General features: G+C 53.2%; 6 protein-coding genes across 6 annotated transcripts; 3 read left to right on the top strand and 3 right to left on the bottom strand.

The window, feature by feature from the left end:
• Nucleotides 1–119: 119 nt before the first annotated feature.
• On the top strand, nucleotides 120–578 carry BBK36DRAFT_1139316 (hypothetical protein; the record flags this gene model as incomplete). Its single annotated transcript, XM_024893306.1, has 1 exon — nucleotides 120–578. The coding sequence occupies one exon, from the start codon at nucleotides 120–122 to the stop codon at nucleotides 576–578; it is 459 nt and encodes a 152-aa protein (XP_024751108.1).
• Nucleotides 579–1054: 476 nt separating this feature from the next.
• BBK36DRAFT_1114902 (IKI3-domain-containing protein) lies at nucleotides 1055–4641 on the bottom strand (the record flags this gene model as incomplete). Its single annotated transcript, XM_024890075.1, has 4 exons — nucleotides 1055–2162; nucleotides 2226–2568; nucleotides 2635–4370; nucleotides 4484–4641. 4 exons carry the CDS (start codon nucleotides 4639–4641, stop codon nucleotides 1055–1057), a joined length of 3345 nt encoding a protein of 1114 aa, XP_024751107.1.
• A 1008-nt stretch (nucleotides 4642–5649) lies between these two features.
• BBK36DRAFT_1193798 (hypothetical protein) lies at nucleotides 5650–6637 on the top strand (the record flags this gene model as incomplete). Its single annotated transcript, XM_024896823.1, has 2 exons — nucleotides 5650–6136; nucleotides 6172–6637. The coding sequence occupies exons 1-2, from the start codon at nucleotides 5655–5657 to the stop codon at nucleotides 6635–6637; spliced, it is 948 nt and encodes a 315-aa protein (XP_024751106.1). The 5' UTR covers nucleotides 5650–5654.
• A 3393-nt stretch (nucleotides 6638–10030) lies between these two features.
• Nucleotides 10031–11361, top strand: BBK36DRAFT_64623 (hypothetical protein; the record flags this gene model as incomplete). Its single annotated transcript, XM_024898427.1, has 2 exons — nucleotides 10031–10797; nucleotides 11346–11361. The coding sequence occupies 2 exons, from the start codon at nucleotides 10031–10033 to the stop codon at nucleotides 11359–11361; spliced, it is 783 nt and encodes a 260-aa protein (XP_024751105.1).
• Nucleotides 11362–12733: 1372 nt separating this feature from the next.
• On the bottom strand, nucleotides 12734–13001 carry BBK36DRAFT_2606 (hypothetical protein; the record flags this gene model as incomplete). The annotated part of the gene is made up of 2 exons (XM_024897997.1): nucleotides 12734–12940; nucleotides 12969–13001. 2 exons carry the CDS (start codon nucleotides 12999–13001, stop codon nucleotides 12734–12736), a joined length of 240 nt encoding a protein of 79 aa, XP_024751104.1.
• Nucleotides 13002–13543: 542 nt separating this feature from the next.
• On the bottom strand, nucleotides 13544–14962 carry BBK36DRAFT_1114125 (hypothetical protein; the record flags this gene model as incomplete). Its single annotated transcript, XM_024889990.1, has 1 exon — nucleotides 13544–14962. One exon carries the CDS (start codon nucleotides 14960–14962, stop codon nucleotides 13544–13546), a length of 1419 nt encoding a protein of 472 aa, XP_024751103.1.
• Between the last annotated feature and the right edge of the window lie 4841 nt (nucleotides 14963–19803).

Below are 19803 nucleotides of genomic sequence, written 5' to 3'. Positions count from 1 at the left end.
AGCGGAAAATGCTTCCGCTCGCCCGCCCGATGCCGTACCTGCCGTTGCCGTTGTAGGGGCTGCTGCAGAGGCACCGCCGCTCGAGCGCGCAGTCGTGGAGCCGGTCGGACAAGTGCGCCATGTGCCCGTTCCGCCCGTCGCAGCCCTGCCGGCCCTGCCCCCAGTCGGCCCGCTGCTCGTTCTTGGCCGCCGCCCTCCTCTTCTTCGCGCGCTCCCCGTCCTTCCCGTGGCACATGCTCCTCCTCATGGAGCAGTTGTCGCACGCCGCCGACCACCTCGCGCACCTCCGCAGGTTCCGGCTCCAGCTCTCCGACCACAAACGCGAGCACTCCTCCCCCTACCGCCTCGCCCGCGCCCGGCGCCTCCGCGAGTACCGCCTACAACACCTCCGCACGCTCCCACGACAGTCCCTCCACAAACGGCACAGAAGCCTCGTCGTCGTCGTCCTTCCTGTTGTCGTCGTCTGCCGTGCCCGACTGCTCCCCCACGTACGCACCTTCCGAAGCCCGCCTCTCCCGCACAAGGTCCTCACCTACGTCCTCGTCGACGTCCCCTCCTTCTACCTCGGCGGCCACTAAAGCCCCTACTTCTTCGAACAGAACGACCCTACTCTACCTAAAACCCTCATAAGCAAACAAACAAAAGACGACGTAGTACATAATACATACATTTCCTAACTAGAACACACACACACACACACAAATATTTCTCCCCTACGTACCAGTAATAGTACCAGAACCAAAGTCACATATAACACCTTAGTACAACGAAAACAAAGCACCTTGGCATATGTTATACAGGTATAGAGCCAAAGCTACGTTCATATGAAACTAGGACATTAACAAAGCTACCACGGACTAAGTTACTCGATGACGTTTTTAGTGTGTAACAGTCCCCAATCCAGACTTGTCGTTAAGGGCCCAAATGGAAGGTCTCCCCGTTGCGTGAGGAGGTCTTGTTCGGTCGGTGTTGGTCTCCCTCCTTGGTCTAAGTACGAAAGATGGTATGGATATGGTTACATAGAGTCGGTAGACACGTGTTACCTATTAGATGTTTAGTGCGGGTCCTCGGCGGCCTTGAGCCGCAGCTCGGCGATGCGGGGCACCTGCGCGCGCAGCTGGGCCTTGCAGTCGGCCAGGAACTCCGTCGTCCGGCCCAGCGCCTCGGCGAGCCCGACGTCGACGGCCGACTCGAGGAGGTCCGGGCGGGACCGCTGGACGACGAGGCGGATGGCCTCGGCGAAGTGGTAGCCCCGGCAGAGGCACTTGACGGCCGTCTCGAGCGAGTCGAGGTACTCGAGGTGGATGGTGGCGGCGGAGGAAAAGTCCTTGGCCTCCCAGAGGGCGTCTGCAAGGGCCGTCGCGAGCTCGGCTTTGCTGTCTGCGGAGAGGGGGGGATCTTGCTGGTAAGCCGTGAAGAGGCATTCTTGCCAGCATGTCGCGCCGGCCGAGCGGTAGCAGCTGGTCGCTTTGGCATAGTTCCTGATGGACTCGTATGCCAGGCCTGCTTCTCTGTACTGAGACCTGGATTCGAGGTAGACGGCATAGAGCTCCGTCAGGGTCGCCAGCCGAGGCGGGTCGTAGCGGTAGAGTTTGAGGGCGTCTTGGTAGAGGTCATGCTTGCTGGTGTAGTTGCACAGCTCGTCGAACGCATCCAGGGCCTTGAGGCGAGCCAAGGCCTTCTGTCGTCGGCCAAGATGGTCGTCAATCTCAAACTTGCGGCGGAGCTCGGAAAGGACGTGAAGGTTCTGAATGAAGGGGAGGTATTCCCTGGGGTCTCGCTGGGACTGCTGTGCGACCAGCAAAGCAAGGTCGAGGTTGTACAGACCAAGAGCGTTCCCATACACGCGGTTGACATCCACCAGGAAGCAAATGTGCTCTACTGCCTTTTCTGCCAGTTTTTCGTCTTCTTGCATCAGCTCAGCAACGAGGGTCAGGCCGTCATCCAAGGCAGGGGGGACTTTGCAGACGTGCGCGGAGATGATGTTCTGGAGATGCGTCTCCTTGCGAGACTGGAGGCTTTTGAGGACTGCATCACAGATGGCATTGACCTTGGAGCCGTGAGGCTTCTGTGAAGACGGTGTCTCGGGGGCGTTGGCGCTGTAGGGTTGAGCCTTTGCCCGCTTGGTATCCTTATACATGGTCTGCGTGACATCTTCCTCTCTGTGGACTGGAATTAGTGGCTGGCAAACAGGGGAAAAGCAACGTAGGAAGGATTATATCTACCTTAGAGATGAAAGGAAGAGGTCAATGTAGGAGACCTCCTTCAGCTGATCCAAGAAGAGGCCAACGCAGGAGAGAAACTGCTCGGGCTTGTGGTCATACAAAATATTCATGTCCACACGCTGCGACCGACAGTAAGAGAAAGCTCGCGCATAGTTTTTCTCTTCAATGAGGCTCCTGATGCCAGCCACCACCATGGCTCGAGGGAAGATGGTCTCCAGGTTGCCACGCGGCATCTGCAGCACGATGCTCATGTTGGTCGGCATCGCGGTAACAAGACGAGAACCGCGCTCCACGCTGCGGCATCGCTCGTCCTTTTCAGGGTCATCGCCAGGAACCTCTAGGTCTGGGTAGAGTTAGCACCCATCTCGTTTTTTTTTTTTTTTGTCTCATATTCATAGACACCACTTACCTTCGACATCTGCCACCAAGTGGACATACTTGACAAAGTGGTTGCTGGTGGTGAAGATGAGGTGGTCTGGCGTGACGACAAAGGAGGTGCAGTTCTTGGCCAGCAGCCTGGAGTTTGCAAAGATGTGGCCCGCCCGCGAGAGGCCAAAGGCCATCTCAACGTCGTCGTGCTTGCTGACCTCGAACCACGGAAGCTGTGTCGTAAACTGGATGGGAAGAATGTCGTCGCCGGAGTTGGAGAGCTTATATAGCCTGCCAGACTGATCCTGGCCGTAGCTCTCCACGGTAGATTCATCCTCGCGCGTTGCCGTGGCTGCCAATATCAGGTTGCTGTCCAGCATGCTAATCTCGGTGGAGCTTCCTTCACCCGTAGACACAACCAGTTGAAGGTGGCCCAGGTCATCCTGATACCCCATACATCGCAGGCTGTTCTCAGACACCCAGCAGATTCTCAGGGGCATGTGATGCTCTGGCATATTAGGGGTATCAAAAGGCAGCTTGAGCACCTCCACCGGCCTGGTCGACCTTCCGTTCTTCAATGGCAACTCGTAGATGTCCACGCCTTTCTGGTGAAGGACTGCAAAGGAAGAGTTGCGGTGTCCAAAGGCTACATCAACAACAGAGGAGGCGGCCTTGACCTCAAAGAGGGCCATCGGAGGAGGCACATTGGCAGTTCGAAAGGGTGTGATCTTGACTGTCTCGCCGTCGATGACAGCAACTACGCCGTTGTCGTAGGGCGGCCGGCACGAGCCCCGAGAGGTATGGAAGATTTGCTCGGCGAGGATGACGCTGCCGGCCGATGCTGCTGCGAACCGAAGTGCCTTTTCCGAGTGCCAGGCCAGGCAGGCAAATCCCGGCTCCATGGCGATTTCTTGCTTGAGGTACCAGTGGTAGTTGCCCATGGTCCACAGCTGGATGGTGTCGGCGAGGATGACTGCCAGAACGGTCGAGTCCGAGTTCCACTCCAGTCGGATCCTGGTGTCGGCAGCATCCAAGATCGCTCCGTTGGGCGATCGCAGGGTAAACTGTCCATGGCGCAGGCCGTTCCGCTCGAAGAAGACGACATCAACCCTGTCGGACAATCGCTGAATACCGGCAATGAGGTTGCCCGACGGTCTCCAACTCAGAGCGCCTTCAAATCCGTCAACGGGCTCGCTGGCACTGTCCAGCTCTCCCTCGCGAGAATACACCCGGATGACTCGTCGAGACCCCTCCTGAACCGAGTTGACGGCCACGTACGCGCCGTCTCCGCGCCAGCTGATGGATACCGATCCGTCCTCGTTGGTGCTCGGGAGTCCCTGGTCGACTTTCTCGGGTATCGTGGGATCCCGGAGGGCCTTGGCGCCGCGCCCCTGGAACTGCGTCTCCTTCTTGCCCCATCCTACCGAGACGTGCTTGGACGCCTTGAGATCCTCCTCCGTCATGGTCACTTCGGCAACGGGGTCAAAGGCGCCTCCCATGAAGACCACGGTGTCGGCCTTGGTGACCACGGCCAGCAGCTCCTCGTCGGGGGACCATCGCGCGGCCGCAATGCCGGCGTCTATCGACCCCATAATCTCAATGTGGACATGGCCGGCCGAGGGATCCTCGCGGACGGTGATGATGTCGCCGCCTTCCAGGACGAGGCATGTCGTGCCGCTGCCGCTGAGGTGGTGGAGACTGACGATGCGGTCGACGAGGAGCTCGGGGTTCGGACTGGGCGCATCCCAGCGAGCAAATGTGCGGTGGTTTCTGCGGCTGCGTGTGAGCTTTTGCTTTCCATCATCCAGTTTGAGTTTCTGTTCCTTCGTCTCTTCTCATCACGATGCCCCGCCCCCACCTCCATCAAAAAAAGACTGCATAGAACGCACATGGAATCAGAGTCGGACAGCCTGACCAGCTCAACCGTCGGGTTCTGCTCGGTCGGGCCGATGGCGCACACAATCTCGTCGGTCTCGGGGTCCCAGCAGGCGGCGGTGATGTCGGGATGCCGCCATCGTCCGAACCGCAGGTTTCGCAGGTTGCGCATCGTCAAGGGCGGCTGTGGAGGGGCTCAACGGAAAGGAAAGAAGAAAAAAAAATTGGCCGACCACACGACGCCCTGCGCGGATGGGCTGATGGAACAGGCGGGAGATCGAACGACCGTCTCGTGCGATTCCACTTGTGTCCTTTCTCTTTTCCCTGTTTCGAGGTCTCGTGGGTTCCGTTCGCGCCCGAGAGTCGTGGATGATGTCGAGATAACTTTTTTTTCCCTTATCCAGACATCTCTTTCTCTATCAGCCAAAAGATGCACCCGGATGACTCGCAGCCTTGGAGGCCATTGTCCATTTTGGCGGCAGATCGGCGCTAGCAAGGGCCGAGGCTGCTTACCTGTAATGCTGGAGAACCTTGTATTGAAGCTGCGTAGGAATTGAAAACGGCACACAGTGAGGTGCATGCATAATCTCTATGTATATGAATTCCAGGTTATTTTTCGTGCATGCATTCTGTCGCTTTCGACATGAGGTAATGGAGGATGATCGTGACAGCAGCTCTGATCCGATGCCGTGATGGTTTGAACATCCGATACCCTTTCGGCAGCCATGCATGCAGGCTGGCAGCATCAGCGCATCACCGCCCAAACAGCCCTGTAAATCCAGCGTCATCCGCGGCCTACAGTGCGTGGGTGCGCTGCTGCCATTGGCCTCCAGCGCCTGATGACGGCACCCGGCGAATCACAGGCGCCCAAACCGCCAGCCACAGCAACCTCGGGAATCAAGCAACCAAGGTCTGGCCCAACAAAAGCCAACCTACCCAAACCATAGATAAGCTGTCGGTACTGTAATAAAGGCTAAACCACCACCACCTCAACCACATCTTGCACCTCCTCTTTGCTCTGCTGCCCTTTCGTCACTGCTACCGAATCCATCAATACCGCTTCAATATACGTGACATGTGTCTCCAGACCCTTTGAGCAGCTTGAACTGACAACCGACCTCGCCTTGGCAGCTGTGCTTTGATACTCTCTCTGTCAACCACCAAACGTCCAGCGGTCAACCCACCATGGACGTCTCTCACATCCCTCACGCCGAGCGCGTCCGCCGCAAGAACCGATCATCCACCAACCTCAACCACCTCTCGCTGGCCCCCTTGACCACAAAGCTCCCGCTCGACGACGACGAAGCCATTGCCGACGCCGCCCTCTCGCTGCCGCGGCCGAGCACCTCGTACCTGCAGGGCAAGTCGGCGCCCGCAACGCCTCGGCTGCTGGCCAGCTCCGCCACCAACCCTCGGTCGCGGTCGCGGTCGCGCAACCGCACGTCGTCTGGCTCGGGCGCGCCAATCCCCAAGAGCAAGTCGTCGTCGCACCTTGTCAATGCGGCAAAGCGGGCTGCGCACGGCTCCGTGACGCCGCGGAGGCGGCAGCACGACGAGGGAGGCGATGGCGACTGGCTGCTGAGGACGGGCGCGCTGATGACGTTTGAGGCGAGGGAGTTCAAGGGCCAGTCGTGGCTCGTGTCGCGGCAGACGACATGTCCGTTTCCGTCCTGGGGAGCAAGATACACAGCCGATCTCACAGCATCCACGGCAGCCGGAGCCAGCTCATGACGCCCGCGGAGCGAGTCGCAGACGACGGCTCGTATTTCCCGAACCAAGAGGAGTCGCTCGCCGGGCCCGACTTTGTCGACCTCGACGAGAGGCTGGAGGAGCTGGAGCGAGACACGCTCGAGGACGCCGAGGCGGACGTGAAGAGGCTGATGCGGCGGGGCACCGCGGGCAAGGCATCTTGGATGACGAGCTTCATGGGCTGGTCGCTCTTTTCGGTGGACGAGCACGACGAGGAGACGGACGACGACGACGACGAGTCAGAGTACGACGAGTCGCTGGCGGACTCGCGGACGCAGGATGACCGCAACGCCTGGCTGAAGCGGCACGTCGAGGGGCCTCTGGATCCGGAGGACTTTGTGCCGCCGCCGACGGCAGATGAAGGGAGCTGGAGCGATGCGGCGTGGCTGCTCAGCGTAGCGTCAAAGGTCATCTTCTGAGGCCTGGGCAGTTACTTTGCTAATAGCACGACTACGAACATTATCTAGTAGGGGGGGTTCTCTATCTCGAAGCCGGCCATGAGTTTTTTTCGGCTTTTTTCTCTTCTCCTCCTTTGCTTTGTTTGTTCAGGCTAGTAGTACTTGTATTAATATCTTACTTCCCCGGATCAAGCGATCGAATCGATCGATCGAGTTGCGGGTGGATACGCGCCTATTTGACAGGATTCATCCATTCAAAGCAGAGCAAAAACGCATGGCTTCGCTGTGATATTGGCTTATCCCTACCTTGGGCCATCGATTGGATGTCGTGCGCTTGTACGAGGCCAAACGCCGTGCAACGTCTCTTGGCAGCTTTGCTCTTTTGTGTTCTCCTTCTCATGGCCAAGAATAATGTCAGACGAGATGATTGCATGCACATACATAAACCGACTTGTGCTCTCTCCCCTAGCCGGAACAGCCCTGACAGCCTCCGCCGCATAGTAAGCTCTGAGCGGCACGGAGTCCATCTACTATCTGCTCACGACACCACCGCCTGTGCTTCGCCACATGCATCTCCAGCCGGGTCCAGATCAAAACAAGGGGGAAGAACCGACGGGGCGGGCAAGACGGAAAGAAACGCGGCCCTAGCCCTCTCTCCCACTCTCTCTCGGTTCCAAGCAACCAAGGTTATTATTTCACAAAGCGAGTGAGGGGGTGGTCGTCTTCGGGATTTTTCCCCCGCAAGAGGCCCATTGGGCAGAAGCACAACACACCCATGTCAAAAAGGCAAGTGGCAAGTGGCGGGAGGGAGATTTGTCGGACCGGTGATGTGGAGAGAGAGAGAGAGAGAGAGAGAGAGATTTGTGTTGAATCGCGAGATGGATGGATTTTGAGGTGCATTCGGTGAGCGGGAGTGCATTCCAGAGGGGCTTTTGGATGGGTGCAAATACGGGTGCGGATTGGTTTGTTCTTGTAGGCTGGATGCAGAGCAGCAGCAATTGCATGTCATGTCATGTCATGTACATGTATGGTAAGGTGATACTAGGTAGGTTGGGTAGGTTAGTTTGATGGTGTTGAGAGAGAGGTATGTAATGCCATGCCATGCCATGCCATGTATCAGTCACTGCATGTATGTATGCACTTGACGCTTCAAAAAAAAAAAAAAAAAAAAAAAGAACGATCCCAGCTTCGCGGGAGCCCAAGGCATCTTCTTTGGGTACAGATCCGAAGCCCTGGCTTCTGCTGCTCCATGACTCTTTGCTGTGAAGCGCCTGCAGCGGCCAAGTCTCACCTCACAAAGGCCCTTGCAAGCCAAAAACCAGGACGAAGTAAAAGGAAGAAGAAAGCATCAGGATAAGCAGCAGAGAGGGTGAAATTATTCGCGCCGCCACAGTCGGTTTTATTCTGTTTCTGTCCCCTCTTTGGTTTTCCGAGGCTACTGCAGCTTCAAACGATGCATCGTGCAAGCCCAGTCTCGTTCACACACGTAAGGTAGAGCTGAAAAGGGGGCGTGCCAAATAGAGCACATGCATCTCTGTCCGTCCTGTCCCGTCGTCTGGTCACATCCACCATCCGAGCCCTTACATTGATATTCTAAAGGACCGGCTCATGTTCCATCCCTTGCAGCAGCAGCCCCGAAATAACGAGATAAAAAAGTTGGTTGAACCAAAGGTTAGTGAAAGTTGCTGCATCCCAGCTTTTTGGTCCGGTGTGATGGGATAGGTGGGCAAGCATCGGGTTCTCGTACACACCAAGTTCGTTCGTAACAAGGTGCAGCTTATAGTCTATGCGTTGCTTTCATGGGGGCAGGGCCGTGATGATCAGCCCATTCTCTGGTTCCAGCCTCTCTCTCTCTCTCTCTGCCCTTTGCTTTTTTCCTGACTGTTTCTGCTGTTCTGCTGTTATTCAACAACCTGCCCAATCACCCCCGCTGTGTCTTTTAGGCGCAAGGTAGCCAGCCGCTCGCCTAAAGGCTTGGCCAGAGTACCTATCGATCTCCTCTCGTTGCTATTTTCCCCCCTTGGCCATGTTGGGTTATGCAATAGAGGCAACGATGCGGTGAGGCATACGAGCACTCACCTACACTCTTGTCATGTCTACTTCATTTTCATGTCCACTTAGTCGTGCGTGACATGGACTGAATCAACTTGCATGAAGCTGGCCGTGCAGCAATCGCCAATTCTGACGCCCACTCCCGTCTTTTTCCTTGTATGTACATGACCTGCTCCTCCTCATCAGGTGGACAAGACAGCGAAACTGAATCGCAACGGTATCCGTAACCACCCCAAAGCACCCATCAAATCACATCAAACCAAATCATCCAAACCCGCCCCAGAAGAAAACAGCCAAGGCTGCAAAAAGGCAACGGGGGCTCCACACAGATGATCCAGATGATCCAGATCCCCCAAATCCTACTACTACTGCCTACATGGAAACTACTATTTCTCCCCAGCCAATCTTCGCTTCACCGTCTCCATCCTCTTGAGTCGTTGCAAACCGATTCCGCCTTGTTAGGTACCGTTTTCGCCTCTCTGGCTGCAAGATGTTGCCGCCCCTTGTAACAAATGGACATCTGATTGCTCGAAACATAGAACCGCCCACAAAGGTATAAGCATAAAACAAGGGGCCATGGGTGTTAGTGCGTACATGCCCCCATGCACAAGCACATGCAATATCAAAGCCTGACCTGACACTCACACTCACACTCCTCCTCCTCCCCTTTCATGCCCTACTTGTGCCTTATGCAAGAAGCGCAGAATTCAGCAGAGATGCAGCATGTCATAAAGCAGGTAACAGCTCACACAGCTACTACTAGCATGCAAGGTATATATTCCTGTCCTTGACGCCGGTATTGGGGGGGTCCCGGTCCCGCGGGTCGTTGGTGCGATCCCAGCTTGCCGCACCCCCCCATGTCCCTATTTGATGTCCTGGGCTCTCTCGATCTCCGATTTGCTTTTCCCTTCCTCTCTCGAATTCTCATCGTCTACAGCTTCTTGCTCTCATTAGTACTGACTGCTTGTCATGGAAACATAGACTAAAAGAGGGGATACGGAAAACAAGTTTGTCACAGTTGCGTTCTTCTTTCGTTTCTATATATATATATATACGCCTACTCCGCCTCGCCGGAACTGAAAGCTGGTATCGTATCATTGCGCTCCCATCACGACGGTCCGATTCAAAAGCACTTCCATCAGCCTCATCTCGACGCTTTCCTCCATCTCAACTCGCAGTCCCATGACGAATATCACGCCGCCGAACACAGCTTCATGACGCTCCCGCCGCAAAGAGAATCATGCCGCTGAAAACACCACACCGGCAACAACCCACCATCCATCTACAAACCATCACCGTCATCACCACACATCATCATCATCGTCCCAGCTCTTCTTCTTCCTCTTCTCCGATAAGCAAGCCATGGCCGCCGGCTCCAGCAGCACCGTCGTCTCGCAGGGCCGCGTCCACGACGAGCAGACGCACATCGTCATGTACGTCTTCTTCAGCCTGGCCCTCTACAACGTCGGCGAGCTGGCGTGCCACATCGCCGTCACCTTCAAGCGGCTGCGCGGCCTCTACTGCTGGAGCTTCCTCGTGTCGACGGCCGGCATCGCCGTCAACGCCGTCGGCTTCCTGCTGCGGGCCGTCGGCCACCCGCCGCTGTCGTCGTGGGCCTACACGGCGCTGGGCATCGCCGGCTGGGCCGCCATGGTGACGGGCCAGTCGCTGGTGCTGTACTCGCGCCTGCACATCGTGCTGCTGCGCGAGCGCCTCGTCCGCGGCGTGCTCGTCATGATCGTCGTCAACGCCGTCTGGCTGCTCGTGCCCGTCACCGTGCTGCTCTTCCTGTGCAACTCGCCGCGCGCCGCCCGCTTCCAGACGCCCTACTTCGTCTTCGAGCGCGTCCAGCTCACCGTCTTCTTCGTCCAGGAGGTGGTCATCTCGGCGCTCTACATCCGCGAGACGTACCGCATCCTGCGCAGCTACCGCGGCCTCGTCGGCGTCAACCGCAGGACCATGTGGCACGTCATCCTCATCAACCTCGTCATCATCGCCCTCGACGTCAGCATCCTCGTCCTGCAGTACACGGACCACTACGACCTGCAGACGGCCTGGAAGCCCTTTGCCTACAGCGTCAAGCTCAAGATGGAGTTTAGCGTGCTCAACCGCCTCGTCGAGCTGTCGCAGTACATGCACCGCAACCGCGGCATCGCCCTCATCGAGGCGCCCTCGGCCACGGCCCGCGGCGCCCCCCTGCCGCCGCTCGTCATGGTCACCGCCGACGAGGGGAGCATGATGGCGGCGAGGCGGCGGAGCGGCCAGGACGTGTCTGCCATTTCGACCGTGGCGTCGAGCGTCGAGCCCAAGGCGGCTGCTCACCAGCAGCCTCGAGCAGAGGCTTCTGCGGCGGCGGCGGCAGCAGAGTCGCGGGTAGAGGCTCCGCCGAATGTGTTGCAGCTGGAAAAGTCACAGCTGCAGGTATAATGGTCGATACGATGTTGTATATGCATAAGCGATTGGTATTATTTTGGAACATTGTTTCTTCTATCGGGTATTCTTCTGGTAATCATACAAGGGCGGGACAGCGACTCAATTGTCTGGAGTTTAAGCAAGTCGAGGGCGGAGGAGCATCTCATAGCGGGACACATGGATGGAACTGGCGCGGTTTTTGTACTGTATCTTCACACCGGCGGCGACAGCATCTGAGATAATCACTGGATATTCAATTGTATAGAAAGAGCTGCCATTGAAATGAACAAAATGAGTTGAATGACTGCTCGGCTTTTTGCTTGATGTCATGAGAAGCGACAAGTCCATAGTATTAGCACTGGCTGTCGGTGTGGATCCCGGATATCGCCATCTTGATCCGCCCGGCACTTGAGCGTCATCTCTAAAGATACAAGCAGTATACATAGGTAAGGTAAGGTAGTAAGGCAGATTATCAATGTATTGGAACAAATCAGGGTAACACGAACTTACTCCCTCACAGCTCCCAACCCCAAACCGCAAATGAATCCCCCTCAACATCATCCCCATTTAACGCATTCTATCACACCTCAGCTCACCTGCCTCAGCTCAGCAGCTGACGACGCCCCTCCCTCTTGACCACAACTCAGCCCAGAACCAGCCCAGCCCAGCGCCACGCAACCCGGACAGCAAACTCCTGTCAAAGCATGGCTTGGCTTATTCTCCGGGGTAAGCTATAGATACTATCTCCATAGCAAAAAGCATAAGCACGTGTCGATTCACACAACCCCAAATTTGTTTCGCCACACAATTCCCATGGAATCCGAGCTGCTGGATCCCCGAGGCTTGCGGCGGCACGTTTGGGAAGTCTAAAACATCTGGTATTAGTAAAAATATGGTTCCATCTATTCTTCATCCCCTCATATCCCTCATCCTTCTTCTTCCTTCTCATCATTTCAGTCTATTCATCTTCTGATACCATTGAAGTGACCATGAATACCCTCAACAGCGACAAGTCCATCCCAACGAGCAGTCGAGCCGCATCCCCCCCGCCTCCGCTCCTCCCGGCCCGCCGGCCTCCCCCCGGTCCTCCGGAACTCCGCCGTGCGACCCGCGCTGCTGGTGCGACCATCTTTGGCGACAGCGACGACGCCGACGACGACGTCGACCTCAACGATGACGATCTCCCCTTCGTACGAGGCTTCCACCATGTAAATCTTCCCTCTACCAAGTTGATCCTCGCTTCTGTTACACAATCCAAATTGTCAACCTGCTTTTGATGTCTCACGTGCTTCACTTGTCTTTCGTATCTTTCTCAACGTCTGTGTCAATCAAAACAATGCTGCATGTCGATGTCTTCACACGTTCCCAATGACTTGACGAAAAACATCGTAATAGCCAACCCATCTTCCTCTCCGACCAAAAAGACGCAGACCGAGCGACGCCCACATCCACATCACCGTCCGCTCCTCCTCCTCACCACCACCACCACCACGCCTCCAACAACAACAGCACATCCTCCCTCCCGTCCCTCATCGCCGCCCGCTCCGGCCGCACCAGCATAAACACCCAAGGCTACCTCCTCACAACCCCCATGAACCCCTCCCGGAATCCCACCACCACCACCACCCGCTGGCATCTTCGCCGCCGTGGACACTACGACGACGAAGACAACAACAGCAGCTCGGGCTGCATAGCATCCGACTCGGGGGGGTGCTGCTTCTCCCACCGCGGCGGCTGCTTCTTCAGCGACAGGGGAGGATGCTGCTTCAGCGACAGGGAGGGGTGCTGCTGCTCGGACGCGGGCGGGTGTTGCTTCTCGAGCGGAGGGGGCGCGTGCTGCTCGGATGGCGGGGGGTCGTGCTGGTGTTCGAGGTTGGAGAGCGAGCACGTTGGCGGCGGCGGTGGCGCTGGTCGTCGTCATGGTCGCGCCGGGGAGATGGCGGAGACGACGATGGAGCGGAACGTGAGGTTTGCTTGAAAGGATTACTTTTTCAAATGTGGATTCGGGATTTGTTTGAGTATGTGTAGTGTTTGGCTTGGGATTTATATTGTATCTGCGTGTTTGTTGTCAGGCGATGGGGTCTGATATATATGGTGGTCCAGGGTCATGGCGTTATGGGCAGTGTCGTTGGGAACTGGCGTCCAGTTGTTCGAGTTCTGTCAGAGTAAGCATCGTAGCATATCATATACTAAGCATCATTCAAGCCATCTCCCTCCTTCAACAAGAACCAGGGAGGGGGGAGAACAGAGAAGTATGTGATCCATTCGCCGTATAAGTAAGTACCCTTCATATCATATCATATCCCAAAAAAAAAATCCATCGCTTGCCAAATTCACTCACAAAAGTTTCGTACATCATACATCATAAGTTATCCCTTGCAAACCGACCCAAACCATCATGCCCAATACCCGTCTTGTCCGATTGACAAGATTCATAGCAATATCAAGTGTCAAAATTCAAGTTCACCACGCAGACTGCGTCGACCCGAGCATCAGCTGCCGCTGGTAGAACCTGCCCCCCGTAAACGCCGTGTAAATGTCGTCCACCCGCTGCTCCAGGTTCTTGTCCGTCCGGATCGCCCTCTCCACGCGCCGCATCCGCGACCGGCTCAGCATCACGCCCCGCGGCCGCCGCTCCTCGAAGGCGTACCAGCAGTGCCGCAGCTCGTGGCCCCGGAGGTTGCACGCCGGGCACTGCGGCGAGTCCGAGCCCTTGGCCGACGCCGCGTCCGCGTTGCCGTCGTCGTCGTCGTCGTCGTCGTCCATGGCCACGTCCGCCTCCGAGCCCCCGAACTCGAGGTCGCGAATCTCTCGGTACACCTCGAGGAACGTCCACAGGCGGTCTGCGTCGTGGGGCGAGGCGGCGTCCAGCTCCACCACCTCCTTTTCCTCCGAGGGCACTGCTTGGACGGGCGGTCTGGCAGAAGACGACGACGACGATGCCATTGCCTCGTTCGTCTGGATCTCGCTAGGGGCCTCTTGCTGTTGACGATGCCCGCTTCTACTGCTGTCAATGCCGTTGGTGCCGCTGTTGGGGTCGTCGCCACCGCCGCCACCGCACTTGTGCGTCTTCTTGAAAGCCATGGCCTCCTCCGCCTCGGCCCGCCACTCCATGGCCGCGAGATCCAGCCTGTCGGCCCCGAGCATGAACCTGTCAAACAGCGGCGGCGAGAACGGCAGGATGCAGTCGGCCAGGTCCCGCAGCCAGGTCCCGCACAGCGTCTCCGGGAAGCCGAGCTTGTGGCACCTCGTCACGGCGCTGTACCACTCGTGCGCCCAGTCCGTCTCGCCGCCGCCGCCGCCGCCGCCGTCGCCCAGGTCGAAGCGCTCCAGCACGGCGCTGTAGTTGCCGCGCTCAATCTCGATGCGCTGGCGGTACGTCGGGGCCGTCGTGTCGCGCAGCAGGGCCACCCACTCGCGCAGCGTCCTGCCGGCGTCGAGCAGCTCGGCCTTGGCCGGCGCGACGGTGCGCAGGACGAGGGCCCGCGCGCGGTCGACCATGTCGCTCTGGCGGTCGAACTCCTGCTTGCGGGCGTAGTAGGCCTTGTTCTGGTCGTGGTACAGGTCGAACTCGTCCTTGGTCAGCTCCGACACGTCGCGGGCGTGCCGGTTGAACTGCTGCACCTGCGGCGGCGTCGGGCGCGCGCGCAGCTCGTCGGCCGCCCGGTCCGACCACATGTAGCGCCAGATGAAGACGTCGACGTGCGGCTGGATGTCGCGCTTCCACTCGTCCCAGTCGCGATACGACTTGAGCACCGTCGGCTCGTGGTCCAGGTCGTCCAGCAGCGTCGAGTCGTCGTCGGCGGTGCTCCTCCAGATGGCGGGAGGAGGAGGGGGGGCGTTGGTGTTGGGAAGCGCAGCCGCGCCCGATTCCAATTCCATCACCGACATCGTGCCGACCATTTTTCTTCTTGCTCTCTCCTCTCTATGCCTCTTCTCTTTGTTGTTTCTTCTCTCTCTCTCTCTCTCTCTCTCTCTCTCTCTCTCTCTCTCTTTCTGGGGTTTCAGCAATCAAGTTCAAGTTCTCGGAGCAAAAAGAAGGAGATCATGATCAGCGCGGCACACTGCGTTGGGTTAGGCGTCAAGGGCCAAGGGGGGCGAGAAACAGGTTGATCCATAAAGAATGATTTATCGAAAACGAACCAGCCACACGCATCGCTGAGGCTGGACGTGTGTACGAGCGCACTGGTCTAATTGCATTATCGGCATGTCAAGGTCCACCTGCAGCAGCCCGAATCAGACGATGTGGCGATGTCCTCCTGCTGCTGCTTTTGTTCGTTGGGGGGGCTCCTCGAGGCGGGTACGGAGGAGAAAACGGGAAGATGGAAGATGGGGAAGAAAAGATGCTGAGGCCAAGATCTGAAGCTACGATGGGAGGAACAGAGGTTCCACTTGGCCTGAAGATTGGATGGGATGGATTACAGGCAGAGCTGAGATTCGGCTTCGGCGCAGCGACCAGACACACATACCCCAAGTCCGTCACGGCTCCAGCTTACCCGGCAGCCCAAAGGAACAAGAAGAAGCACCTGAAGGGCAGCGCAGATGCATGTATGAACAAACACGCACTGCAGCGTTGACACTACCTTACCTACAGGCAAAAGTACCATGCCGGACAGCCACATCCAGCAGGAACAAAAGATAAGACGCTGCATGAGGCCATCGGCAGGGGGTGCTCTGGAGTGTGTGCTTCGTCGGATACTATAGGCACAGGCCAGAGTACACGCATCCGCCTATACATTCTCCTGGCATCACCTTGAAACTGTAGCAGATGGAGATGCCGCCAGACTCGCCAACTCTCATCGACCAACGCCGGATATATATCTTGCATAGAGCGTGCAGGCGAGCCTTTCATCACCCGCGGCATCGCCTCCGTCCTCTCCAAGCCCATAAAATGAAGCGACGACTTCCTCACTGCCTTGCGACTCTACATCTTGACAAAAGAAGCTATATTGGCTCGTCCTCGGTGGAAACCGAGCTCCGGCCCGGAGTGAGATGAGCCAGCATTGCGTTATAAACTCACAGCTATTCCCCTCTGTGCCTCAGTGATCGCCTCTCATCACCAAGCCAAAGCGCCAGAACAAGGCCCAAGCTCCTCGACGGCCCCCCGGCATTGATCTTCGCCATCGTCAGGACCCTGAAGATTGATCGCCCCGAGGTCCGCTTTTCGTTTCTAGGGTATCTCCCTGTAACAGACCATCAAGATTAGCTTCTAGTTGGCACTGTTCGTCTCCCGTACAGTAGAGTTGTTATTTTAAACAAGGTACGCGCCAACCATCGAGTCTTTGTTGAAATGGCGGGGGTGCAAGCAAGATTCCCATCGACAGCAGTCATCTAAAACGGGGAACAAGTAAGTCATCTGTGGCAAAGGTTCATATTGACTCGTCCTATACCAGGCAGTCGTAGAAACAAGTGCACCTCTCGCATGACTATGGCGCGAACTCGCTGTCACTCGAACCTTTCCAGGGCAAAGCCAGTCACGATGCCTTTGTGAATATGCTGCAAACTACTCCGTAGGCTCTACAATGAGTACGCTTTATCAACGCACTTTGGGGCTTACATTACTGCCCAGTGAAAAGCCCCCTTACCTGACTATCAAGACCACATCAGAACTTGATTCTTGCCTTGTCCCTTCCATCACCCAGGCCTCGTTTCGCCTGCAGAAGCTGCTTCAGCCGCAGCACGGCCGCGTATCCAAGCGATCAGCGGATCGATGCCTGGCGCAGCTTGGGGACGTGGTGCGTTGGCCATCCCGTGTTATGATACGATTCCAAGGGCCTCTTCAGAGTCCTTCCTCAGTGGCCCCCTCCCCTACCGCATGCAAGTAGACACAGGCGCAGACGAGACGAGGGAAAACGCCAAGAGTCAGCTGCCCTCCTCGTCTCTTGCAGTGTGCGACTCTCCACAACCGCCAACCTTGTCTCGTCTCGTCCGGGTCCCTGCTCGCCGGATGTTGCCAGCGGAAAAGCCGGTGTGGCGCTACTGTCTGATGCCACAGCAGCATTATCAAAGAGAGAGAAGGCTCGCTAATACACCCACGTCAACAAGCCATGCCCAACCTCAAACCCTCCTTGATGGCCACAGGTAAAGAGGAGATGCGCCGATCATCGCCGTCTTGAGGCAGACGTCGCAAAGTCTAGAACACTCATGGCCAGAGCCCAACGGCATGCCAAGCCGGGATACTCTTGTAGAGGGCTCCAAGCATATCTCGTTAAAGCAGTTGCGGAAGCTTTGCCTTGATCCCGCCCGGCGAGAGAGAGAGAGAGAGGAAGAGGGAGAGGGAGAGAAGAGGGGGAGGGAGACGCCACAGAGCCGCGTTGTCTCCTCCTCTACTCTTGCAGGATTTCTGCAGCTCTGCTCGCCAAAGGACATGCCGACGTTTCGTAACATGTAGGCCTGGTCCGAGGGCCTTGCTGCATATTCGCATGCGGTGTCCGAGCCCGTGATACGACTCTCTGCGAGGCCTCGTAGGGCCTAGTGCTCTCCTGCTTGGGCGCAAACTGTGGGCTATTGCGTGAGCCGTGGATCTTCGGATTCTCGGGCCCCCAAGCAGAAACAGCCGGCAATTCAGTCGCATCCTTTGGGCAATACGTACTTACCTTAGGACCTACTTATACGATCCAATACCAGCTCCGTGCTAGCAGCCAGCGACATGCCATCTGGTTCAGCTGCTGGCACCGTTACCGCGGTAGCTGAGTTCAAGGGCACCGTCGAGGCGAGTTCTGTTCTTTGATGGACGTTTGAAGGTTTGGCAATGGGTTCATCGTGAGGTGGTGGTGGTAGTCACGAGCCCGCTAGCGGAAGCTTACCTTACAGGCAGGGAGGTAAGTAGCTGGTACCATGTCATCCCTGGAAGAGGAAGATGGAGTTAGTGTAGGGAGTACTTTTACCTACTACAACTACCTTCGGGCGTGGAGGGGTCTTTTAGTAAGAGGTCTAGTAATAGTCAGGAGTGTAAAAATAGTATTTATTAGTAAGAAATTTTATAACCGCTTACAGGGAGAAAATAGTTAAGGCTTATAATAATAAAAATATAAAAAACAGCAAGCTTTAAAAATTATTATAAAAGTAAAATAATTTAATTAGAAAAAATAGCTTATAGTAATAATACTGCTAAGGTAAAAATAATTATAGCTTAGTATAGTTATAATAGGTTAGTATAGTTATAATAGCTTAATATAGTTAGTAGTAAAAGCTAAAGGCTCTATCTCTTATTCTTTCTTATAATATATTTATTATAACCTAACTCTTAAGGTTATAATAAGGGTTACTCTTAGCAGATAGAACTAAATTATTTATAATTTAAAGGACTAATAGGAATTAGGTTAATATAAATTAATAGTAATTCTATTTAAGTTATAAAAGGGATTAATATAAATTAATAATAATTTATAATAATTTAAGCTAAGATAACTAGGTATTTAAGTTATATTTATATTACTTATTTAAATAGTTTAAATAGCTAGTTATTAATACTATACTAGTAATAATATAACTAGATTAAATTTAAATACCTTTTTATTATATTATTTATTATATAACTATTTATTATATCTAAGACCTAACTTAACTCTTTATTAATATAAACCTAAATAGCTTTTTTATTAAAGCTATTTACTTAAATAGTTTATTTTTTAAGAAATATATATTCTTACTAATTATAAGAATACTAGTTTATTATATATTAATAACTCTTATTTAAGAAGTTACCTTAAACTCTTAAATAATATTTTATAAAAAAGTATTACTTAAAAGTAATAGTAATAAGTTAATATAATAACCTTAATATAAATAGATTTTAAGTAAATAGCTTAAAATATAGCTAAAGATATAGCTTTTTAATAACTTATAGCTTTTAAAGCCTTAGTTTAATAAATAAACTAAAAATATATTTAATAATAAAATAAGATTATAATCTTATAAGCTTAACTTAATTAATAATAATAAGCTTTTATTATATAACTTATACTAGTTTAATAACTAGCTATAAATCCTTTAGCTTAAAATATTATTATATTTAAGTAACTTAAAGAGATTATTAAGCTATTAATACTAGCTATATATAATAAAAATATAAAAAAGACTAAAGTATTTTTTATAAATATAAGAATATACTTTAAGTACTTTTTAATAACTATAGCTATTAATAAGATAAAAGTAAGTATTATTACTTTATAACTTAATAAAATAGTAAAAGATTAATTTAAACCTTTTTAATAAAATTTTAAAGCTACTATTAATAATATAACTTAATATAAGGCTATTATTATTATTATTTATACTAGCTATATAAAATTTAAAAAGTAACTTAAAACTATTTTTAAAGCTATTAATAATAAAAAAAGCTAAAAACTAGCTCTTTAGCCTTAAATAAAAAGGATTATACTTAAAGTTTATTATAGAATTTATATAAATTAATACTAAAATAAATATAAATAATACCTTAAAAAAAGTACTATACTATTAAAAATTAAAATTTAAAGTAAAAGATAAACTTATATAAAATAAACTCCTTAATATATTTAAAAACCTTTTAAAAAAGGTAACTTAAATTAATAATTAATTATATAAGTAATATAAAAAAAGAAGTTTAAAGAAATAAAGGAATAATAAGCCTTTTTAATAAAAATACTTTATTAATTAAAAAAAGAAATAAGATATTACCTTAAGTAATAATAAAAAGCCTAAATTAATAAATTTAAATATTATTAACTAAAAAAAGTATA

The sequence above is a fragment of the Trichoderma citrinoviride genome, assembly GCF_003025115.1.
Source record: "Trichoderma citrinoviride strain TUCIM 6016 unplaced genomic scaffold BBK36scaffold_4, whole genome shotgun sequence".
Classification (NCBI taxonomy): domain Eukaryota; kingdom Fungi; phylum Ascomycota; class Sordariomycetes; order Hypocreales; family Hypocreaceae; genus Trichoderma; species Trichoderma citrinoviride.
This window is presented reverse-complemented; position numbering and strand designations above follow the sequence as displayed.